Source organism: Marmota flaviventris, chromosome 3 (genome assembly GCF_047511675.1).
Source record: "Marmota flaviventris isolate mMarFla1 chromosome 3, mMarFla1.hap1, whole genome shotgun sequence".
Classification (NCBI taxonomy): domain Eukaryota; kingdom Metazoa; phylum Chordata; class Mammalia; order Rodentia; family Sciuridae; genus Marmota; species Marmota flaviventris.
In genome coordinates this window covers 167,153,806-167,169,350 of record NC_092500.1, presented here as the reverse complement: position 1 = coordinate 167,169,350, position 15,545 = coordinate 167,153,806, and the positions used below count along the sequence as shown (strand labels likewise).

At 38.6% G+C, this 15,545-nt stretch overlaps 1 protein-coding gene across 1 annotated transcript in view; it reads right to left on the bottom strand.

Annotated features, from left to right (window-relative positions):
* The window catches only part of Adam7 (ADAM metallopeptidase domain 7), a 59,913-nt gene that overhangs the window by 12,433 nt on the left and 31,935 nt on the right, over positions 1–15,545 (bottom strand). The window contains exons 17-22 of the mRNA XM_071609321.1: positions 12,062–12,142; positions 10,729–10,807; positions 10,104–10,209; positions 9,638–9,737; positions 5,613–5,678; positions 2,783–2,839 (exon numbers count right to left, since the gene is read on the bottom strand). Coding sequence (XP_071465422.1) covers positions 2,783–2,839; positions 5,613–5,678; positions 9,638–9,737; positions 10,104–10,209; positions 10,729–10,807; positions 12,062–12,142 — 489 coding nt within the window. The remainder of the gene's footprint in view (positions 1–2,782; positions 2,840–5,612; positions 5,679–9,637; positions 9,738–10,103; positions 10,210–10,728; positions 10,808–12,061; positions 12,143–15,545) is intronic.

The following is a 15,545-nucleotide window of genomic DNA, read 5'->3' as shown; positions in this document are numbered from 1 at the left end:
CATGACTGGCTCCACAACCAGGGGCAGGACTTCTCTGTCTTAGCTGGACAACTAGTAAGGAGAAGCTGGAAGAACTGCTCCCTCATCTCTCCAAAGTCCTGGAAGGAGAGGACTCCTAAGAAATCAAGCAGGTAGCAGAGGCAGCATTTGAAAGGAGCCTGGTAAAGCCCCTGAGGCCTGGGCTGAGCAGGATGGCAAAGCTTGGGAACATGACCTAAAATCAAAAAGGGGCTGCCCTGTCAGCAGGCCCCTTATCTGAAGAAAAGGGAAGCAGATGGAAATCTAGAAAGATTCTCTAGTCACGAAACAGCAGGGCAGGATGACTCACAGGATATCAGACATTATTAGAGAAAGAAGAAGACATTTGAGGGGAAATGGAATCAGAATTTAGTAGTTAGTTGAATGTGGAGCCCGAGTTAGAAGAGTAGACAACAGTCATTAAATTTCCTAGAAGACATAGGGAACAGTAAAAAAAAAAAAAAAAAAAATTGGGAGGGTGATCCTTTCATGGAGGGCAGAAGATATTACCAAAATTACAGCCCTTCTGCATTGGTGATGTTCAGGAGAAGGTGAAGACATGGCTGTCCCTTAAATGTGACGTCAGAGGATCACTGTGGGCTTTAATGAGGCTGCTATGCATCTGATTTTTTCCCTCCCAAATTTTTTTATATAAAATATTTAAATTGGCATCTTGCTCTCAGAACATATTCATGGAAATTCCTTTTTTAAGTGGAAGTTCTGATGAGGACAATAAAAGCTCATGGAAAGCTGACAGGGACCAAGTGCTGAGTCACTGTTGTTCCTGATGGAGAAATAAGCCAGTCCGCTCAGCAAGAGACCAGCCAAGGACAGCCAGCAGCCATCCTCACCCACAGCCTTGTTTCACTGAGTCAGAAAAGTTTCACGCGAAATTCGCACTTGAGATCTTTATTTTAGCAAATGAACAAAACAACTGCAATAGGTCAAACAGCTCACAGAGAGAAAGTTGAGAATGGAGGAGAACCCAATTCGAGGCATGCACCCTGAAACACTGACTGGCATCTGCAGGTCAGGTACAGAAACTGCACCCTGGGTGCTCCTGTGTCATCCCAAGGACCTTGAAGCCCCCCCCCCCCCCTCCATCCCCGTGGTCTGAGCATGTCCTCCCAGCTGGCCGGAGCTAATTTTCTGAAATGCTGTTTCCTCTCAATTTGTCCATCAGCCTCTTAAGGAATTCTAGAAAGGCAAACCTACAAACTTAGAACTGCCAGGAGCCTTCCGTGTCCTCCTTTGCCAGCCTGTGATTTTGAGGATTATCCTGCAGTCAAGGTAACTATTCTTCTGCCTCCTTCAATTAATTAACTATTGGAACCAGCCACCCTGCCATGCCTTCCTAGGCATTTCTGCAGGCCACAGTTTAGATCAGATTTAATGATACGGACATCAGGACACCAGTTCCAATTAAAGTACTTTCATGCCCCCAAAGAACTAACCACTTATGAGCAATTTTGCTTCTTAGACTCAGGATTGTAATTTAGCATCCTCCAAGTTTTAGCTTTTTTAAAAGTAACCAGATTGACATTTTGCAGGCTAATGCTAGAGCATAGAGACTCTCCTTTTCATATTAAGCTAAAGAGCATTCGAAAAGCCATAGACATTTTTTTTTTCTGTAGCATATGCCTATGCTGTACGTTGTGAATTCTACAAGTAAATTTTAACAGAAAGAAATTCTCATAAAACGTTTTCTGGGTTGATAAAGAACATCTGAAAAAGTACTGAAATACTTTTAACAAATATGGAGGGATGGTGGTGAAGATCTTATATTCCAGATCCTCCGCCCAGGCTTGTGCAGCCATTCTGGATGTCAAGTTTCAAGGTCTAAACAGAAACAGATGGTCAGAGATAAGTTGCTTTCCAGGAGATCCACAGACACGTACTTCAGTTAGTCATTTCTATCTACTAACTAGGAGAGCCTTCCTGGATTCTGTTGTACTACATTGATTCACACTTATTTTTTAGATCTCCTTAGCCATGGCTAACTGTTCACTTGTAAAATGACAAGCCAATCAAGAAAAGAAAGAAAACAATGTGTTCTCCAGTGCAAGATGTCAAACAGTTTGCTTGCCCTAAGGACCATCTCCACTCTTCTCTCTAGGCTACAGACCTGTCATTGTGGAGTGAAATGATCATTAGAAAATGTTCTGCTGTATCTCTCTCAGCAGGGACAGGGTCTCTGTATTGGTCGGAATTCCTTCTAAGAACACTGTGTGGAGGAAAACAATTCTCAGCACATCGGAAACGAACTCAAACAAGAATCATTTCCTCTCTCTTTGACCAAAATCATACTTTTTTTTTTCACATTTTTTTCCAAAACAGACATAGTAATTCAAATGTGAAATCACCCTTCACCTACAGCCAATATTTTATTTAGTAAGAAAAAAAAAAACTTTAGTCAAGCAATCATCAGAACAACATGTCTTTTTCTCTTATTATTCCTTAATGTACTTGGAGAACCTGTAGGTATGTACACTCTGGCCAACAAGAGTCTGAGAGAGAAACATTGTTGTTGTCATTTGTAATATATGTCAAGACCCGGGCACTCTTGAATTTTAGCTTGCTCTTGTGGTCAAGTTTAATAGCCTTCCACAAAATATGCTTGGCAGAATTCTACATTAGAAATTTCAGCATACTGGTGAAAAGAACCATCCTGTTCTTTTGATAAGTTCAGAGGGCATCCCTAATCCAAAGTAGATAAAAAGCATTTGAAAAATAAAAGGGGAGGTGCTCCATTAAAGGAACCTACCACTTTGGCACTTTGATTGGAATCTGCAACTCCTTTGGGATCTTTATTTGTAGATTTCTGTAATCAATAAATTACGTTGTATCAGGAACTGCACCAGATAGGAGCACACAGGCACACACACATATGAGCATATACGCACACATATAGAACACTTCCTCTTGCTCCATGAAAACTCTAAGACAGTTTGTAAATTGCTATGGAATGGAGAGGGAGTGGATAGTACTAGTTAGATAAAGTCTTATTGGAACCATTAGTCCTTGTAAAAACTTGCAGCTTTTTCCTAGAATATGTTAGGTAAGAGATTTTCCCCCATGTGCGTGGATAGGCAGAATTAATATTGTCAAAGTGACCACATACCAAAAGTGCTACCCAGATTAATGCATTTCCTACTAAAATTCCAGTGACATTCTTCATAGAAATAAAAAAAAGCAATCATGAAATTAATTTGGAAAAATAAGAGGCCCAGAATATCTATTTTTCTCTTTAGTGAGAAAAGTAAAGCAAGAGGCATCATAATACCAGATCTTAAATTATTCTATAGAGCTACGGTAACCAAAATGAAATGGTATTGGCATAAAAACAGCCATGTAGACCAATGGAACAGAATAGAGAAGACACAGAGATAAATCCACATAAATACAGTTATCTCATACTAGAAAAAGGCACCATAAACACACATTAGAGAAAATATAGCCTCTTCAACAAATGGTGCCGGGAAAACTAGAAATCCATATGTAGCAGAATGAAATTGAACCCCTATCTCTCACCCTGCACAAAACTTAAAGTGGATCAAGATGTAGGCCTCAGACAGAAACCCCGTGCCTACTGGAAGAAAATTTAGGCCCAACTTTCCATCAAGTTGGTTTAGGAACCAACTATTCAGGAAGTAAAATCAAGAATCAATAAATGGGATGGAATCAAACTAAAAATCTTCATAGTAAAAAAAACAAAACAATTAAAAACATGAACAGAAAGCCTATAGAACAGGAGAAAATCTTTGCCACCTGCACTTTAGACAGAGCATTAATCTCCAGGATATATAAAGATCTCAAGAAACTTAACTCTAGAAACCAAATATCTCAGTCAATAAAAGGGTAAAAGAACTGAATAGACACTTCAAAAAAGAGAAATATGATTGGCCAACAAATATATAAAAAATGTTCAACATTCTAGCAATTAAAGAAACACAAATTAAAACTACACTGAGATTTCATCTCACTCCAGTCAGAATGACAATTATCAAGAATACAAGTAATGTTACATGTTGGCGAGGATGTGGGAAAAAGGTCCACTCATACATTGCTGGTGGGATTGCAGATTATGCAAGCACTCTGGAAAGCAGTATGGAGATTCCTTAGAAAACTAGCAATGGAACTACCATTTGAATCAGTTACCCCACTCCTAAGGACTTAAAATATCCAGAGGACCTAAAATCTGCATACTACAGTGATGCAGCCCTATCAATGTTTATGGCAGCTCAATTCACAATAACCAGCCTAGGAGCCTTTCCACAGATGAAAGGATAAAGAAAATGTGGTGCATATACACAATGGAATGTTACTCAGCCATATAGAAGAATTAAATTGTGGCATTCCCTGATAAATGGATGAAACTGGAGACTATCATGCTAAGTGAAAAAAGCAAGTCTTCCCCAAAACAAAGGCCAAATGTTCTCTCTGATATGCAGATGCTCACAATAAGGGGCAGGGAGGAAAGAATAAGAGCTCACTGGATTAAACAAAAGGGAATGAAGGGAAAAGGAGAGGGTATGGGAATGGGGAATAGAGTAGAATGAATCGGACATCATTTTCCCATGTTCATATAGGAATACACGACCAGTGTCACTCCACATCATGTACAACCACAGCAATGGGAAGTTATACTCCATGTATGTATGATATTATCAACATACATGGAGTATAAATATCACACTGTCATGTATAACTAGAAAGAACAAATAAAAATAAAGGAGATTCTCAAAGCTTTTTTTTTTTTTTTTTAAGTTAGAGCCTTCATTCAGAAACTTTTGCCACTAGAATCCTAGTCAAACCTACTTCAAAGACAGGCCTGCTCTGGCTCCGCGGGTATTTGGACATATACAAGGGTATTTGCCCTTTAGCTCCAGAAATACTGTCTAGCCTCCTCTGAGATCCTTTGGTATGGTCTGAGGATCCTGTGAAACCATAGACTGAAAAGTATTCTGATCACAGTCATCAATCCCTAAAGAAACCTCAAGGACCATTGCTCATTTTGAAATACAGATTTGAGAGTCTTGATGTGTTCAGGCCCAGTTCTGAGAGTTGTTCAGCTAACATAACAACTTTGCATGTACAAGTTAGCAGTTTGGGTGATTCTCTGAGATTTATTTTTTTATTTTTTATTTTTTTACCACTTTGGTTAAAGAAGCTTTCTAAAGCCCTCAAGCTGGTCAAGGCCTCACTGAAAACCCCCACTGTGTTTTGTCTCAGGACTAGGGGGAGGTGAGCAAGGCATTACTCTCAGGAGCAGAATTTAAGGGATAAAAACAAAATCAATAATCACAATAAACAATATGTTAATATGGTAAAAATTAATTGACAAGAATTCATGATGATCTAAATGCCAACATGTTAAACAGAGACAGGGCTGCCCAGGATTTACCAGCTCCTCTCCTCGCCCTAATCCCCATGCAGCTGAGAAGTCTGCCTCTATCAGACTGACCTGTTCTACCCTAAATCAGAAAGCTGTGAGACTGGCCTTTTCAAAGATCCAACAGATGATTACCTGGCATCAAAATGATTAATGAAATGGACACAGGCTACCACAACCAACAGAAAGGGCAGGGACATACCAGGGTGATGTAATGGGGACTTGAGAAACTGGATGGGAGGCTCTCCAAGGTTTCTGCAGTTCTCCGCTAGAGAAAAGAGAGACCATTTCCCTGCAATTAGTACTCACGAAAGCAGGACTATTTCCCAAGCCCACGGCCATCCCTGGGATAAATCCCGAGTAAATGTAGGAATACTGAAAGTCAGAAAAACACTATTCTTCCCTGGATGGTTGTCATGCATCCAAGAGCCCAAGACCTGTCTACAAAGCCAAGACACACATTAGAGTGACTTCCTTTACATACTGTGTATGGCACCAGGTGGGTCTGCTAGTCTCTAATCTTAGTAGGTCTGCATCCTGAGGCTCCACAGCCAGATATATTCCTTAGCACCTGACGGTCTTTTGGAATCTCCAGAACTTCCTATTAAAAAAGATGGGTGATGGGCTTGGTGGTGTATGCATATACAGCAACTTGGGAGGCTGAGGAAGGAGGATCACAGGTTCAAAGCCAGCTTCAGCAACCTAGAGAGACCCTGTCTCAAAATTCAAAAAATAATAATAATAAGAGTTTGGAATGCAGCTCAGTGGGTTACGTGCTCTTGGCTTCAATACCCAGTACCAAAAACATAAAAAAATAAAATAAAATACAGCGGGGCTTGACTGAGGCCACTCTCTGCAAAGTGTTTTCTGTTAAGTCCCCAGGAGACATTAAAACAACCAGAAGGTGTGGCCCAGGAGAAACAAAACCTGGGAGAGGCACTGGATGCCAAAGGAGGAAAATCAAGCCTCAGTAATGTAACAAGGAAGTCACACCAAAGATCCCTGCCCCCCAAGCACAATTTTGCAGAGGACTGGTCTTTAATGGGGAGCTAAGGTGTCAAATAAGATGAGTTAAATCATCATCATTCAAATAATTTTGTCAAGTAACATAAAAGCCCTGAATGTGAGATCTGATGGCCCAAACTCTGTGGTAAAACCTGTCTATCATCAGTGCATCCTTAGTAGTAAATTGAATTTATCCTGGTTTTCAACAAATATTTATCAAGCTTCTCTTCTTAGTGCCTTTCATTTTTTTTAGTCTTGAAATGTAACAAATATGCCCCCAGATTCTGCTTTGCTTGAATCTCATGCTGGCTTCTATAACTATGCATCATGGATTCCCTTCTCTGGGAGCGTGCCTAACTTACACATGAATTTAAGGAAGCCATAATTAGCAAAGTAATGGTATCAGCGTGTGAGGCACAGAATAATTAATATAATTAACACCCAACACTGTAACATACAGTTTCTCATTTAACATTTCAACCTGGGGGCAACATATGAGATTGATATTAGCTTCATGTAGTTTCAGACCAGAAACTTTCAGCATAGGCTTACATTTTTTTCTAAAACTCAGACTTTTTTGTTGTTGTTGTTGTTACCATGATAAAACATACACGTGCATAAAGATGATAGCAAACCTTCATATAACAAAGAAAGCTGTCCCTCTCTAAACACTCCAGGGAAGTTCAACAGAAGCATGTCTGCCAAAATGTGACTTGTGCGCTCACAGCGGTTAAGAGGAGCGTGTTCTTCAACATTGGGCAATAAAGATACAGGGCTTATAGGTGCTTTGCATCTGGACAAAGCTTCCGAAGCATCTGGATCTGTGTATACAGAGCAACAGCAACCAGGACTGGACAGCAGTTCTAAAGTACTGGTGTCGTGTTCTCACTGGCATTTACATGCAGCAACAGTCGGTTGATACACAGCCCCAAGGTTTGAGGCTTTTCCTCTTTTAAGATGCTTTTCACTGTTTCATCAGTATGATTTTTGGAACGATGTTCCTTTTTACACCAGTTATTGATGTTTTTAAAAAAGGAATGACCACATAGCTTCTTAATCTGTCCACATGATGCTTTCAGTAAGCCAAACACACTGGAAAACACAGCTGTTATGGGCGTGAAACAAGCCACTATTTGCAGGAACGTCTGCAGGATTTGACAGCTTCTTTCTCAGGTTTTATGCATTGCTAAGGCTGGTATTTTAACAAATGTTCTGCTTTTGTATAAGTATACACAAACAAATGCACAAATACTAAGTGTAAAGGTAGATGAATTTGCACAAATGAACCATCTCTGTGACCAGCCCCCACGTAGCTCGAAAATTAGAAAATTAAAATCCCCCTGCAGATCCTCTCTCTCCTATGGTAACTGCTATGCTGACTTCTAATACCACAGGTTTGCTTTGCCAGTTTTTGAGTTTGATATCATCTATTATCTAACAGTTTGCTTTTGGATTTGGATTCTTTAGCTTCAGAATCTGGTTGAGAGATTTATTCAAGTGTTATACATCAGTCAATCAACTACTATCCTTTTCCTGTAGTGGCCCATTGATGCATGTATTGCAATTTGTGGATTCCTTTTACTGTTGCTAGACCTTTGGGATTTCTTCTCTTTTAAACTTTTGCAAACTATGCTGTTAGAAGATTGCTGTAAATGCTCTCTGAGGTATAAATTTCTGAATTCATGTCAGAAATTTCTAGGTCTCAGGCTATGTTTACTGATTTTCTTATCATGTTATTCTGTTAATTCATTAATTAGTTTTACAAAAATATTCTGTTGATATTTTGATTGGGCTGTTTTCAAACTATAGATCAATATGGGACAACTAACAGTGCAACAACAGTGAATGTTCTGATCCATGATCATGTATTTCACTCTATTTATTATGGCACTAAATTATTTTTTTGTTAATATTTTATAGCTTTTCTTGCACATCATTTGTTCATTTTAACCTTAATTATTTTTTTTTGTATTTTTATGCTATTTTGTTATTTCACTTTGTTTTTGGAATTGTTTCTTGCTCATCTATGGAATCACAATAATTTTTTGTACACTAATTGTGGATCTTGAAATCTTACTAAATTCACTGTTATTGAGATTCCACAAAATTTTTTCTGTAGAGGACCATGTCTTCTGTTTTACTGCAGATTCAATTTTCTTATTAGATATAAGAATATTTAGATTATCTCTTTCTTCATAAGGTTTGGTAATTTGTATCTTTCAGAATTTTTAAAAATTTCATTCATCTGTCAATATACTAAAATAATGCTTTTTTATCATCTTTTTAAATTATTTACTTAATACATATAGAATCTCCTGATTCTGATTCCTGATATTGATAATCGGTGCTGACTTTTTTTTCTAAACAGTGTGGCTGGAAGTTTATAAAATTATTGATCTTCTCATAAACAACTCTTGGGGAGGCTGGTGTTGTGGCTCAGTGGCAAAGCGCTTGCCTACCACATGTGAGGCACTGGGTTCGATCCTCAGCACCACATAAAAATAAATAAATAAAATAAAGGTATTGTACTCATCTACAACTAAAAAAAAATTTAAAAAAAAACTCTTGGTTTTATTGATTTTCTTTGTTATTTTTCTGTTTTCTATTTCATTGGTGACTTATCTGAAGTCTCTTGTTCTCTTCATTTGATGGGCTTATTTGCTTTCCTATTTCCAGTTTCTTAAAATAAAGGCTTAGGTCATTAATCTGACATCTTTCTTCTTTTATAAGCCTTTAGAGCTATAAATTTTCTTCTAATGACTAATTTCAGTGTTCCCCACATACTTTGATAAGTGTTTAATATTCATCTAATTTAATATATTTTCTAATTATCTTTTGGTTGATGCATGACCTCTTTAGGATTTGTTATCTAATTTCTAATTAGGAATTTTTTCAATATCTTTCTGTAACTGATTTCTAATATTTTATTTGAGGACATCTTTTGCATGACTTTGATTCTTCTAAGTTTATTGAGATTTGTTTTATGACTTAGAATATAGTTTATGTTCATGATTAGAACACAAAATAAACATTATATTTAGTCTGCTTATTCTGCTTGGAAATGGTGGCTTGGTTACTGCTGTCTGCACATGCAGACAGACAGACAGACAGCCTCACTGTATGGGGCCTTGTTACATGGCTTCCTTGCCTGCCTCGCCTCACTTAGCTTAGGGTCAGCTCCGCTTCTCAGTTCATTAACTGCGGCAGGTGAAAGTGCCTTACGTGCAGGGGGTGGATGTCCGGCAGGACTGACTCGGTCCTCATCTGCTGCTCATCACCGAAGTATCCTTTGTTCTCCACTCCCCGGGTATCTCCAGGCGGGCTGTCAGGAGGGAAATTGAACATTGGCACAGCCATGGGATAAGACTGCTGGAAATACTAAATCATCTAGAAAAAAAAAATTAAATGCTATGCTCGGATTGCCCTGTAAAACAATTAAATCACAATATATTGGGAAGGAATCAACATCTGTAATTTTTCCAAGCCCCCTAGATGATTTCAGAGTGCAGCAAAGCTTGGGGACCACAGGGATAAACATATGGACATGAGATAGCATGTAAAAGTTTGATTTCCTACTAATCTTACATGTTTTCAGTAAGAGACAGTTTCCTCCCACAGTATCTCATGAGACCACAAGGCTTATATACTCTTGTTAACGGTCCCTCTCTCACAAAAACTGTAGACGTACCTCTGAACTTGCTTCGACTTAATACATTTTTGGTAACGAATAAATAACATGACAATTCCAGCACCAATAATCACCAGGACAAGCACAATGACCATGATCGTGATATCTGCAACGTCAAGAAACATGGGTTTTGATCAGGGCGACGATCTTAGGGCGAGGAAGTATTAACATTTAATGGAGCAGTTAGAAACCCAACTTCTTCCTTCCTGAGGTACTTTATAATTCCCCTTCCCCCAGGTACTTTATACAGAATAAGAAGCCAAAACATTACACAAATAATCATCTGTATTGCCAATTGACACTCAACTTAAGATTCCACCACACTTAAGAGAACCACAATGGTAAGAAGAGTTTTGGTCTTTAGTTATTAATTGACTATAGAAAAGGCTTTGTTGTGTTGGGGTTTTCAGAACAACTGAGTCAGATTAGCTAGAAGAGGACTTATTAATTCTAAAGGGTGACTGTAATAAATTCTATTTGGGTTCCCAAGCATACAAAATAAAAAAAAAAACATACAAATCCAGTAGAAGATAATAAATATATAGCAAATATGGAAAATAAGGAAACAGCTTTTTCACTACGCAGCTTTTGGTATATGTAAGAGATTATATTCTAGGATGCTCACTGGTAATGTTTAAGGTTTCTTCCCAGTCGGTGAGAATCTGTCCTTCCTCACACTGGCACTCAAGTTCATTGCTATCCACCTGGAAAATCATAATTTTACCAAATGACTGGCATAAGTTATGTTTTGAACCTCATTTTGGTTCATACTAATTCTGCATCAAACACACTCATGCACACACACTTATTGATCTATGAATTAAACTGAATACTAAAATCAATGTTGCACAAAAGTAAGCAAATATAATACAACTAGCAAACACCTTTGTAGAACATCTTTGCACAAAAGAATTATATCAACATATTCAGACAGGTGAACAGGACAGCATGCCATGTCTTTCCGAAAGCATTCATATCTTTAAAAAATAGTCTCTGCTAGAGTTAGACCCATTGTGGTCAAAGAGCAGATACTAAACTTAGAAATAATGAGATCATACTGGCATGGGGAAAAAGTGGTAGCAGAAGGTTAAGTCCATTAAAGAGCACCATGTAATGGTAAAAGAGACCCAGGAGTCATACATTCGGAGTTAAATCTAGGCTTTCCAGCTTTCCCCAAAACACACCAGTGTGCCTAGTTCCATTTATAACAAAGGCATAGGAATACTACTCATCTCCTAAGTTTATTTAAATGTTATTAAACATTTCAGTGGATATACATGTGTATACACATACACACACACCCAACACACCAAGAGGAGCAACTGCTATTCATATGGCAGAGCATGTTCGGCCTGGTTAGAGAATACCAAACTGCCTACCAAGTGGCTGCATGACAGTTCATATATGTGTGTGTGTGTGCTATATATATATATATATATATATATATATATATATATATATCTCCACATAAAATATACAATACTTGAAAGTATAGGATGCATATTCAAATAAATGTTAATAAGTGATTTGATTAACTGAGTTTAGGAAAGCAGTGTCACATAAAGTGCTAGAATTAAACAGAGTTGAATTTTAAAATAATTTTTGGTTGTTTTTCTCAAAAGCTTTAGGTTAATCCTGACAATGGTGTCATTTAATTATGTGACATTGTGATAGGTCAGATTTTAAACCTCAGGTTTAAACTTCATATGTATATAAGTTACTGGATTTCTAGATTACCCATCTGATAATAATGCATTTACTCATAATACTAGCAATATCTGTATGTAATAATACCTGGTTTGGCTCTTTGTATTAATTATAATCCATTAAAAAATGGATCCCAAATATGTATTTAATTAAAAAAAAAAAAACAGCACACTCACACACAAGCTCAAGAACAAGGCTTATGTAAATAACTGGCTGATAAGACATTAACGTAAGAAACAATCCACTCTTACTGAATTTTCTTCGCATTGAGAGGGGCAGTTGGTTGAATTGTAGGCCTTTTCAGTGTTCACACATTCTCCGTTGCTGCATACCTGGACGTGAAGTAGCAAACACAAATTAGAATGACTTATAATATATGTGACATTGGAACCTCCCATGATCACATGGGAGATTATACATCCCACTATTTGTGATTTAGTTGCAATTGGTATGATTGTTTTCTGTTGTGAAATTCCACATGTAGAATCTTTGGTGGATGGAACAATCCTGTATCAATGATTGATGAAAGCATTAGATATGCAAGTATTGTTATATATGGGCTCATTAATTATTAAAATGTTTACATCCTTATTCTTTGAATGTTAATTTGCCAAAAAACACCACAATTATACTTACAATGATTTCTTATATTTCCATTGAGTTTCTTCTGATTTCTTCTGTAAGGATCTAAACTTATTAAACCATGTTTATTGGTGGAGAGCATTTTATCAGTCTCAGTTAATCATATGTTGAATAGTTTGAATAAATTGAGATTCTAGATTTCTAAAAATAATTGTATGGACTGCATATTTTAACTCAAACTAAATATGTTAAGAATAAATAACTAGGATTTTCTCAACTGAATAGACTTTTTTGCTTGTAACATTTTTTTAAATATCCTATTTCCCTATTTTTAACTTTTTAATTTAAATTTATTTCCCAGCTGCTAAAATGGTTTCCTTTTTTTCCCCTCAGAAACATCAGTGATGTCTGTATGTTGTCTATGTTTTCTTACTCATGAGGGGGCCTCTCCTTCTGCTAGGAATGCAGTCACGCAGCCTCTTGGCTGGCCACTTGGTATTCTCTAGCCAGACTGCACATGCTCTTGCCATATGACCCGGCAGTTGCTCTCCTTGGTGTTTACCCTGGAGACATGAAGGCCTGCACCACGCAGAGGTCTGTGCATGGACGGTCATAGCAGCTTTGTTCCTAAGGGCCCAGACCTGGGGAGAGCCAGGGTGTTCTTGAGCAGGGGTCAATGAGTAGACTGAGGGACTTCCAAACAGAGGTGTGTTATATGGGCCTGGCAAGTTAAGTGACAAGACAGGACCACGAGAGGACACGGAGGAGACTTGCCTGATTATTACTAAGTGGGAGAAGGGGCTACATACTGCATGATACCAGCTGTGTGGCATTATGGAAAGTCAAAACCCTGGGAGCAAGAAAAGAGATCCGGGGTTTCCAGATGCAAGGGAGAGAGGGAGATGTGAACAGGCAGAGCACAGGGGATATTTTTAGGACAGCAAAACTACTACTGTATGAAACCATAATGTCGTCACTAATTCATTGAAATCCATAGAATGTACAGCATTTTCACCTTCGTTAGAGTGAACTCTAGTAAGGATACGGGGTGACAATTATGTGTTCATCTGGATTTCTCACTTGTAACAAATGTACCTCTCTGGTAGGAGAAGGGCAATCTCTGGACTCTTTCCTTATTTTGACTATTAGCATAAAACTTCTGTAAAATGAAACTATGAACATTTAGCTTTTTAAGAACTTCTTTTCAATGTATAGCTCTTTCACAGTGGGGGGTAGTGAGGGGGGCAGCTATCATCTCTGCCTTCTCAGATGGGCTTCCTCTCTCCAGGCTTTGGAATTCTTCTGTGTCTCCCGCCACTTGCTCTCTTTGCCTGTCTTTCTACCTGCATCATGTAGCCTGGGGACCGAGTGCTTAAAATGCAGACAGAGCTTTCTTAAGTACTTCAAGCCCAACTGAAGATACTGAGATCTGTGCTGTTTTGATTTTGTCCTTTCTGTGGGTCTAATACGGAGACAACTATGAAGACAGTTTTGCCTTAGCTCTTCTGTGCCAGAGAATGGACTACTTAAGTTCCTCCTTCTTTTTTCCTCTCTCTTCCCTCTTTTCTTTTTGTTTCCTTTTCTATGTTCCTGATACTGTCCTGTAATGAAGGAAAAGACCCTGGGAACGGGCCGTGTTTCCCCCATCTTCCTGTACGAAATTAAAATTTGCCAGTAAAAATAAACACAAAGAGAATGCAAAGGTTTTTGTCTGCATTTGAAGTTCACTGGGTTTAAAGGCTGTATTCCAGTGTTGGGCGGAGGGGATAATAGGAAAAGCTCTTTGATGTCACTGGGATGTCACCATAAACTGGCATTTGCTAAGCAATGAATCTGCCATCGTGAGCTGGTGAAGAACTATCAAGAGAGGGACTGGTGATTTGTCCTCACCTTCTCATGAAGGGACAGGACTCTGGTGGCATGGACACAGTGCACTTGCAGGATTGAGTGTCCCTATCTCAGTCCCTGCTGCCCTTGGTAAAAAGGATGCCAGATATTGGCTTCACACCTCAGCGGATTTTGCAAATCTGAAGTGAACTGAAAATTGGCATTTTCTTTGAGCTGTTGCTTCTTATGCACTTTATCTCACTGAATTTCTTAACTTTTCTGCTTTTGGGGTTGATACACCTACCTTAATTTTCACCATTTTGATATTTATTGACTTGCTTTAGCAGGAAACAGGACAGCTAAAACCCCACGCGGACTGGGTCAGTCACCATTAAATCATCACATTTTTGTGCTGTCTTTCTTTCCATCCTGAATTTTTACTGTCCAATTTTTATTTCTCCTTTACCTTTTGCAAATGCCACTGTAGCATTTGTGGGCAATGGTGTCAAGAGGGACAGGAAGCAGGCCCTGGAGAGAAACTATTTAATTTCAAATAGTTGATTTTTTTTTAAGTATTCTGTGCCTTCCACATATTCTGGAAGAGCTGGCTATTGTGTACAGCACAGATTCTAGCATTTTCACCGAGGTATGATAAACTCTTTCCAATTTGGCCTCATTTTATTTGTTCAGCTGTTTCTTTGGCCATTGTACCTGAAGCTCAAGCCACATTGAAATGATCAATTATCTGAATATGCTGTGCACCTTCACCTTTGCATATTATGTGGGCATTTCTTCCTAAAGATTTTTCTGCATTCCCATGTTTATTACAGAACTATTTATAATAGCCAAGGGTTGTGGCAGGCCTCAAATGGCTGTAGTTAGGCTCCCTTGCCGAGACTTCCAGTGGGCTATGTTATGTTTTTTTGTGTGTACCCAGGGCTGAGAACCAGCCATGTTATGTTTAGTTGAGGGCAGAAACATTGATTCAGTGTGTAGACTCAAGGTCATGAACATTATTAACCTGAGAGCATGCAGCCCCTTATGTAACCTGTTGGCAGTTGTGCCTTCTTCATTTGGCCTGCATAGAAAAGAGGCCATCAGGAAAGACTCCAGGGTCAATGGGCTAATGGGACTAAAATGGAACTGGCTGGGGGCTGAAGCTGAGGCTGGAGGCTGTAGCCACCAATGAATAAAGCATATCTACTATCCTAACTATGTCTTGCATCTTCTTGCACCTGCCACACCCTGAATCTCTTTTCTGGGTCAGAGCCCCTGCATGACACCAAGATATGGACTCAAGCTAAGTGTCCATCAACAGATAAATGG